Source organism: Pterocles gutturalis, unplaced genomic scaffold, assembly GCF_000699245.1.
Source record: "Pterocles gutturalis isolate BGI_N339 unplaced genomic scaffold, ASM69924v1 scaffold35827, whole genome shotgun sequence".
Taxonomy (NCBI): domain Eukaryota; kingdom Metazoa; phylum Chordata; class Aves; order Pterocliformes; family Pteroclidae; genus Pterocles; species Pterocles gutturalis.
The window spans coordinates 3112-12911 of record NW_010111396.1 but is presented as its reverse complement, the minus strand read 5'-3'; the positions used below and the strand labels follow the sequence as shown (position 1 = coordinate 12911).

General features: G+C 40.4%; 1 protein-coding gene across 1 annotated transcript in view; it reads right to left on the bottom strand.

Moving 5' to 3' along the window:
- Nucleotides 1–250: 250 nt before the first annotated feature.
- Nucleotides 251–9800, bottom strand: part of LOC104461964 (transmembrane channel-like protein 7) — a gene marked incomplete at both ends in the record, with an annotated part of 10126 nt that continues 576 nt past the window's right edge. Inside the window, 12 exon segments of the mRNA XM_010073721.1 lie at nt 251–329; nt 1675–1830; nt 2106–2236; nt 3047–3230; nt 3551–3648; nt 4188–4305; nt 5253–5410; nt 6354–6524; nt 8009–8156; nt 8755–8900; nt 9441–9526; nt 9710–9800. The exon segment at nt 9710–9800 is cut by the window's right edge and continues 14 nt beyond it. Coding sequence (XP_010072023.1) covers nt 251–329; nt 1675–1830; nt 2106–2236; nt 3047–3230; nt 3551–3648; nt 4188–4305; nt 5253–5410; nt 6354–6524; nt 8009–8156; nt 8755–8900; nt 9441–9526; nt 9710–9800 — 1566 coding nt within the window.

Here is a 9800-nt window from a genome sequence, read left to right as displayed (position 1 = left end):
ATCTCATGCATGTATGTTGCCTGATATAACCAGACCTTGCTGCAGTTGCAGCTGATACCCAAGAGAACCAAATGGACAGATAAATACTATAGTGCTCCAGTTATTTTTCTTGTGCAATTTATAAAACATTCTTCATTGCCTGTGCAAACACCAAGTACCCAGACGACTATAAAAACTGTTGTTTGTCTGCATGCCTGGTTACTGACACAAATAAAACTTTAGGAGTAAAGAAAAGTGGGTCAAATCTTACCATAACCAGTTGTTCCCTCAGCTGCTCAACCACTCGTTTGTGTGCTCCAGCCAAAGCAATAAAATAGAACATAATGAGGCTGCAAACAACAAACCAGCGTTATATGTTAGCATCACTCAAACCAGAATTAGTCAGAAAAAGGCTGTTATGGGCTAAAGGAATTGTCAGTTTGTGCACTTGCTTCATATGAGAAACTGCTGGAGAAAAAAAAAATCAATATACAGTTGTGGTAGGTTGGGCATAGCTCTGCTCAAATGCATCTGTTGAGATATCTGTGCTGCCAGCAGGCAGAGTGTGAGGGGACACAGAGGCACGGCCACTGTCAGACGTAACAGGTTGTGTTCTGACAGCTCTCTCTAGTCTGTCAGCTCCTGCCCTGCCCTAAGTGTATGTATGGGGTCTTCCTCCTCAGAAATTAAGTTTAATGAGGCTTCACTGGTGTAACTTTTTGCTCCCATTGGGGTTTCTAACTATGGCAAGCAGCTACAGATCAGTATTCCAGCCATTCCTTATAGCACATGTTCCAGATATAATCTGTGACCCAGGTTATCCACAGTGCATTAAATGATGAAGAGGTCATGATGCAAGTCATCCTCCACCTCTTACAAAATCTTTATGATAAAGGAAAAAAAATTTTAAAAACCAAACTCCAAAAAAGAGGACTTGGTATTTCCAGCGTATGCAATAAATGTTCAGTTCAGAAGAACACATAAACATGTTACAGAAGAAAGGGTTGCATGGAGTCTGAAATAAACTGCATTGTTTATAAAAGATTGTAGAAAGTATCAGGTAAGAAGGTTCCAAGATCTGAAAACAGTTTGGTTAAACTGAAATGCAAAAAAATCCATTTAAATGTAGAGAAAAAACCAGCTTTTTACTGCAAGAGTGACCAAACCCTGGAACAGGTTGCCCAGAGATGTTGTGGAGTCTCCATCTTTGGAGATATTCAAAACCTCCCTGGACACAGCTCCTGAGCACCTGCTCTACTTGACCCTGTTTTGAATAGGAGGGTTGGATTAGATGATCTCTACAGGTGACCTCCAACCTTAAAAATTCTAGGATTCTGTATTGAATTTTATCTTACAGAATTACTGTCTTGAGGGTTTTGTTTGTTGTTGGGTTTTTTTTTTAAACCAATGTTTGTGGAGAGGATTTGTGATCACAGGGCTTAATTTGCAGAATGATTCTCAGTTAATACTTTTAAGAAAGACATATGTGGGATATAGGACGTGAAAGAAGAAATGGAATAAAGCTAATGAGTGTGAACACATGGGTAAAGACGTAAGAGCTGAGGATTCATACGGGCTTTGATGCTTTTGACTGCAGGCGGAAAATCTGGTCTAAAAGTTGTTAAGTATCAGTTCAGTAAGGAAGGAAATGAACCATGCAGCTGCATGACTAAATCAGGTCTCCACAGTACTCACCAAATGACCATAAAAAAAGGCACTGCAAAGGCTTCTGATGCTATGCCATAAAGGACCTGCTGCAGACCTGTTGGAAACCCACTTATTGTATCTGGAACAACTGCCCACGAAGTGTTAAAACTCCTGAATGGCCCACACGCCTTGGAGGAGGGGATACTGTCAAAGAAGCAGAACAGAAAGGAGATGCTACACCAAAATGTAAAAATAAAATAATCCAACAAACACAAGCCCAGCACCATTTTGGCAATGGGGAAAAGTGTCCTTTGTTTTAAAAACTGTAATTTTTGTTTATATTAACTAAGTTATAATTTCATTTATTATACACTATATATTTTATTCCAATTTATCATTCCAAAGTTGCGTGTCTGCTTTTAGGGAACTGACAACCTCAGAACAAAAGTCAACTTCATAGAAGTTAAATTGTCACTTACTGTGCTATGCTGATTCCCAAGGGAATAAAAGCCAAGACGAGCCCAATCAACAGCACCACCAAGAAGAAAAAATTGGAACTTGATGCTCTGATAGGCCTAGCTGCAGATTTACACGTGTGTATCAAACTGATCTGAAGAGGGATAGTGAGTAAAACTGTTACTGGTACGTTTATATACATATGGCCAAGTATACTTTCCCCACCAATCTCATTTTCCATTCTCAAATACGCTACCAGCTACCACATAACCATCCTTCCTCTGATGTGCATGGACTGAAAAGGGGTAAGACAAGAACGCTTTACATTCTGGTACAAGTCAATGTCTCCTACTTTGAGTAAGAATTTGACCCATTGGGCCTCATATGCTTGCACAGATTCAACGGACACAGTCATTTGTTGTACGATCAATAATGGCACAGCCTTTAGCTTTCATCTTTACTGGATACCTCCCCTCTTGTAAGAACTAAAAATATCAGTAAGAATTTGATGCACAGAAGCAGCTGTGTGGTCATAGAGCAAAGCTTCTGATATGCAGAAATCACACCTTAAACAACCACCCCAGCTTGGATTTTTCATTTTGGTTCCAAATTTTTATCAGTTTGGCAAAATTTTGTCCAAGTTCTAAGATGTGTCAGTAGTAAATAGATTATTGCAGAAAAGTGTTATTAACTAGCTTTGCTACATAAGAAGATTTCATTAAAAAAACAGACAAATAATTGAAGAGGTAGTTACCTAAATGTTGGCTTGCTTAATTTCAAAGCAAAATTCTACCTTCTCTTAAAAGCAAAAACCTACAGAAAATGGAATAGCATTACCTCATCTCCAGTACACCGCATCCTTGGGTGTTTTTAGGGTTTTTTTGTTTAACTCAATTGCATACCTATATTACAAAATCTGCAGAAGTGTGCTCAATTTTGTTTGTTTACCACACACCTCTATTACCTTTTTAATGTAAAAGATGATGAAGTATTTTATAGTTGCTATTGCAGGGAGAAGTGGTGAAAAGAAGGTTCCAATCCAGCAGATAGTCTGCCCATAAATGATCTCCAGGACACTGTCAGAAATTCCAAATTCCCGCAATCCACACCACTGAACTAGCTTGCAAGAGCAATGAGTAACTAACAACCTAAAACCAAAGAATATCATTAGTTCTAAAGTGAAGTTATAGAGCTTAGCTGAATTCTGACACATTTGGAACACACAGGTATTTAGTATCTAAGCATTAGACAACGTAAGAGAAAAATATCTGAATTAAAAAAAAGATTAAAATATAAAAAAATTACACAGCCATCTGAATAGGAAACAAGTGCTCAAACCACCAGAAATATGTTTGTGTTTTATTTTAAAACTAGTAATCTGGTTAAAAAATACAGGGAATTAACAGAAAAAAGAAAATGTGTTTCATACATCGTTTGCAAAAGTATGTTAAAAGGCAGAGATACTTACTTTCTAGGAAAGTCCACAAACAGGGTCACAGAAAGAATTATAATAAAATCAAATATTGTCAGTTTATACATTTCTTGCCCAACTTCAGATTCCCAGCACTACAAAAACAAGTCAGAAAAAACAACATTAGGAGTCTAAACAAGCAAAAAATAAACCTGTCAATCACCAAAGCAACAAATGCCTCAGTCAGTTAACAGCATAAAATTCAAATTGTATTAACTCCCATTTCTAAAATATTTAAGAGTTTCAGAGCTTCCATGTAAAACTTTTTTTTTTTTTTGTTTGCTTTGTTGTTTTGTTTATCGGTTTGTTTGGTTTTTAAGACAGACCATTTGTCTTATTGGAGCAAAAGGCAGTAACACAATTGTCTCCAAAACAGAGCTACCTCAAACAATCCTCATGGTAGTCAGAAATCTATGCTAAACGATAATCTGCCACTGGACTAATTCCAATCAGAGTTTTAGACAAACAAAAGATAAACAAGAACTGTACTGGCTTGCACTGAGCAGTACGAATCAGCAGCAGGTATAACATGAACGCCAACCCCAGGTTTGATTCTGAATAACTCCGCACAAGCAAGTCTCATGGAAAACAAATCTCTATTCCCAAGTTCAAAGATCAAGATAAATCTGCTTACAGGATAGAGTTCATAATTGTATCCACAGGCCTTACACTTGTCAGTGGCACAGTAGGAGATGTGACTCCACAGCGAGAACAAGAGAACACCGATATTGGCCAACCGCACAAAGACACACCTGGAAGGAAGGGAAAACCCAATTCCAAACCTGTCAAAAAAGAGCCGTTCTAACACCTGTCTCAACTTGCACAGGAGTCCAAGGAAGGCTTGAAACACAAAATGGTTGTACAGAGCTTTAATTGAACAGCCAGCTAGATAATAAACAAATTTATTTCCTCAGTAGTAAGTTAAATTGCTTTTCACCTTCCCTGCTTCAGGCTACAGTCCCTTGTTTCTTTTCTCAGCATTGTTCCTAGATCAGTCGGTTCAGTTGCAGATCTTGACACCACAATGGGCTGCATTCTCTCAATTCTCTCTCAAGTTTGAGAGGCCAGGTGACAACTCTGTGCGCGGCATTTCCCTCTCAGGTGGCTTCAGGCCTTCAGAGGCCCTTAGCCAAACCAGAAATACACAGCACAGGGGCTTGACAGAGTTCAGATGCCTCAACCCAGATCTTACTGCCTTAAGCTGCCAAATGTTCATTCTTCATGCTATCACATTGAAATATCTTTTATCCCAAAACTTTTAAGTTCTGCCTTGAGCAAAGCCATGCTTCAGTCACTGCTGTACACACGCACATTTGCTCATTCAAGGAACTGCTGCAGGCAAAGCGGTGTGCATCCACAGCTTTGCAGCCACAACTTCTCTACTGACTATTCAGGTTGTTGAAGATGTCCAGATCACACAGCTAAATGGGACTGAGAGAAAAACTTGGACACTGAAATGACTGTGCAGTACTGTCAACAAAACAGGAGATCGTTTCCAGATTTAAAATTAAAGTATCCAACTAAACATAAGTCAAACAATGACTGCTAGGCTTCCAGTGCCCACGCCCTCAAGTGCAGAGAGTCCAACCTCTTTGCTTCTTGATATTTCAATGCTTATAATACTTAATGCTTATAATAACTTAAAACAATACTTATAATGTGGTTGTAACATCCAAGGCCACAATAAAAACATCTTTACCTCATGAGTGTCAGCCTGATTTCAAAGGCTGGTGAATAATCTTCAAATCTGATCAGAAATGAGAAGATCTGAGGAGCAATGAAGTTGGCTAATGTGATCACTATGGAAGGCAAATACTGCACTAGGAGATTAGCCTGGAAGTTTGTATTGCTGATGCCCTGCACAAGAAGAGATGAGAGAAAGATAACACTCAGAGAAACACAGCTTCCTGACATTGTGCTCTCTCCAGCTACCCATCAGCCTCTCTTGTCCAGGATTCAGGTAGCATCTTCTACTCTGTCTTCATTCTCCACCTATATTTGGAACTACAAGCCTGACCACTGCTACCTATCTCTGCAGTTTGCTGCTACACACCCTTGCTTTCTCCTGCTCCCTTCACCTCCAGGTGCGAGTCTTTTTGCACCTCCCCAAAGCTCGTGTTTGAAGAAGCTCATCTCACCAAGGCCATTACTGTTGCAGAACTGTGGAAACTGTTGTCCACTCTCGTTCTTTCCCATCTGCTCGTCGTGCCAGGGCTGAACAACCCCACCCAACCTGATTCTTTCCACCACTGATGCAAGAACCTTTTCTTCTGCAGAACACTCTGTGTTTAAAGCCTTCCTGTTTCCCCACAGAGCTGTAACACAAGCCACAATACAGATCATAATCTTTTCTCTCCCGTTCCCTTGCTGTTTATTTTTGCAGTCAAGCAGTGAACCAGATGAAGAAACTGATCACAATTAAGTTTGTTTTAACCAGATCAGTTCCCTCAGCCAGTTCACTGCCCAGACACACAAGCGCTTGTACTAGCAGATCGCAGTGAGTTGAGAACAGTTACATGGGGAGGAAAGCAAGGGCTGCTTTTCTTCTCAGCTGCATTAGCTCCAAGGGACACGACACCAAAGCCTCTGCAAAGGCAGACGTCGCTGGCGTTTTTTTGCACATGGTTCTCAATCTTTCTCACTCTCTCCTACTAAAAAAATTCTGAGCCTGTAGAAAGCGTTTTCAGATCCCTTGCGTGAAAGGTGCTATATTAAGACACTTGACTCTTTCACAATAGTTCCTCTTGCCGTAATCACCAGCCCCGATTGAAACAGTCCTAAGGTCATGTCTGATACTTACATTGGAGTTTTCTTGAGAGAAGACAGTTGCTCTATAAATAGAGTAAAAACATCCGGATAAAACTGCAATCACAATTATATTTATAAGCATTCTCAGAGAGTAGATGCGTAGCTTTTCTCTCATTGTCCTGTCAGCTATTTTTCTCTTCAGCCTTTCTTCCTCCAGGTCTGTCTACAAACAAAAGAAAAAGGATGTGTAGTTTTCTGGTGCAGCATGCAACACTTGACACCATGTCTTCTACCTCTGGGATGTGCAAATCCATAGCCTGTGCTAGGAGGGTCACCCCACCGCCTGCCCAAGCACACTGAGCTGCAACTGCCTTTTCACTGGCACAAACAAGTCCATACCGTAGCGGAAGCCCCTGTGTGCTCAGACTCCTCAGGCTGAGGGCCCTGTAGCCAAAGACAAGTATCTCACAATCCTCTTATTTCTACTATATCAGCAACATATCTCCTTGAGGACAGAAACACAACTTGCCTGTTTGTCGTGAGAGACTGATCTCAGATAGCTTGGTACTAAACTCTGAAACGGGTAAATCAGCCCACTCATCCCCTTACTTCTGCAGGTAAGTAACCAGTCCTTGCCACTGTGGCTCGAACTTCCTTCTCCTACTCTTTGTGAAGACAAACTGGGGGATGGCACAGAAAGAAAGAAGTACAGTCTTGAGCAGCCTGTCATGTAAACTTGATGTATTTCACCTTAGCTTATGTGAAAATACAGAATTGCCTGTGAAGGCAATTTAACCTGGGCAAACCCACAGATGACCCAGGTATTTTCTGAGGACTTATTTCCATCCAACAGAAATATTAAGGGGCAAGTTCTTCTACTGTGTGGGTTCCAGAGCCAAAAGTGTGGTAAGAGAAGGAGGTTCTGGTTATGTGATGAAAAAAGATGACTGTGAACTTTACTACAGCAGAAAGCAACTCACTGTAATTTATGAAATCCGTAATTACTGCTTTGTGGTTTGAAGTGGAAGCATCTTTTCAAAGGTAACTGTTTCACTACACAAATCTCTGCTTCCAGTGTACAGAGAGCAAAAAGAAGATACTGGTTTCACCAGAAAAGCCTTTCAGGCTCTCTTCTCAGAGTGTTTCATGATTTGGGAAATCTATTAGCCACATCAGCATTTTGGTATGTGCATGCGTGTGACAAACACCTAGTGAAAAACTTCCAGTATCTTCTTACTGCAACAACGCTCTCACATTGTTTGAAGAGTACCATCTGATCTTTATTAATCCCCAACCTACTACCTACCACGTTGCAGATTTATAACCCAGAATATTCAAACTGAATCCCAAGAGTACAAGGGTTTTGCCCACAGCTGGGATAGCTTTTCCTGCTGGGTTATGTAGAAACTAACACAGGAAGCAGGACTGGAGCGTGAGGAAGAGGCAGATAAGACAAGCAGTTAACATGTTGGCTTCAGTCCCCAGTGGATGGGGGAAGGGCTGTCAACCTCACTGCCAATCCTTCTCCTGCTGCACCGCAATTCTGGCTACCTAAAAAGCCTGCAAGAGGATGTGGGTTGCCCTGCCCCCAATATAAACTTCTTCAATCCTTCTTATCCTTACTCCATTATCTGCAAAACTATACATCTCTCTTTTTTAGCCATCTAAGATATATGAAAGCGTAATAGAAAAATGAAAGTTACTCACTTGGAGCTCGTATTGCAAGCTGCGATGTTTTAGCCGTGCTGCATTTGGATCTGTAATGCAGAAGTCCCAGCCTGCAAAGACTTTGTTACAGTAACTCTGAAATAGATCTTCATCATGAATCAAATTCTGCTTAAATCCTTCCGCAGACCTAGAGAAAAGTGCAACTTTTCTTCATTCATGAAAAAACATACTTTATCCACAGAAAAATAAACAAAAAAACCACACCTCAAGCAGCCAGGTTCATCAAAGACTAAATGACCACCCCTATGAGCAAACAGACACATTTGCTTTGTATCAGCAAGTCTCTGGGAAGCTTTCAGTGTGAGGTTCTGCAGCAACCAAAGTCAGCTGAAGCCATGACTGACACAGGTTATTTCCCCCTGCACTTAGCCACTCATACCTTCTCACCTCATCCTGTGCTTCTCGAACACTGCAAAGAGCTGGCTCAGGAAACTGAGATGGTGAAAAAAAAAAAAAACAACCAAAAAACCTAAAGAAAATCCTCCAATAATGAGTGTATAGTTGATGTTATTTATAAGTATGTGTACATACTTAAAACTAACATTTCAAATTTGCTGGCTCAGTTTCACAAAGAGATAAAGGCTACTGTGGCACTGCATCCTCAAGCAGAAGATTCTCCATTTCCATATGAAACAGTTCTAGAATGCAGGATGTGCCTTACAAGCAAGAACGCAATGTAAACTGTGCAATAGGTAGCAGTAAATAAACTATACTAACACCTTTACCTTTTTATTATCCAGAGAAGACTTAATGCAAGGTAGGCAAATGTGGCAAGCAGATACGCTAGTGGCAAGTTGTACCTCAGCATACTGAGCCATGCAGCATCTATGGTGTAATAGCCATAAAACAAAATCGTCACTTCAAGGAACCCCTGTGAAAACATTAAGTTCAAATAGAATTTGTAACAGTAGCAGTGATTGCCCAGTTAAATCCAACTCGGTATTGAGCAATCATTTTGTAAATCTAAAATTACTACTGGGGTCCCCAGCAAGCTACAACAGTCTGTAGCTTCTAAATACTGCCATTGCCTCTACCAGACTGTAATGCAGACACTACACGCTTAAAATCCCTCCCCTCTCCGATCAAAGAGCTCTATGACAAGGACACTGAGACCCTACACAGAGAGCACAAAGGCAGCATGCTCCAGAATATGTAATGTTTAGCAGCTGGGGAGGAAAGGCACAGGCTGCAGCACGTGGCCAACCAGGCCTTGTGGATGCTCAGTAGAAGTCAGTTTGAAAACTCACCCTTCTCACAGATAAATGACAAAGGCTAATTTTACCCCAGTGACGCATATGCCTTACAATTTTTCAAATTATCAAAGCTTCATTCCCCAAATAAAATGTTTTCACATTTTACACATTACACAAGACACAGAAACATAATTTAAAAAAAAAATCAAATTACTTACAGTGCCACTGAGCAGATCTTTGAGGTAAGTATAGAAATAAATAAGCCCCTGATCACCACTAGGTTTATAATCTGTGCAGTGAGGCTCTGTCAAAAGAAAGGCAGGAAAAGTCACTCAAATGGTAATGCCCATCAAACTGCAAGGTCAAGTTCATTCAAACATAGCAAGTTCTTATAAAAAAAGCATTTCTTTGTCCTAGGAGGCAGAGGAAAAGCCGATGGAGAGAGAGATTCTTACAAACAACAGCAGTACATAGAGAAGATGTTTACCTATGTTCTTTGGAGGAATTTTAGCAAAGCTACTGTTGAATATTCCATATTTAGAAATTATGCTGGGAAGGGTAACAAAACTGAACATCAG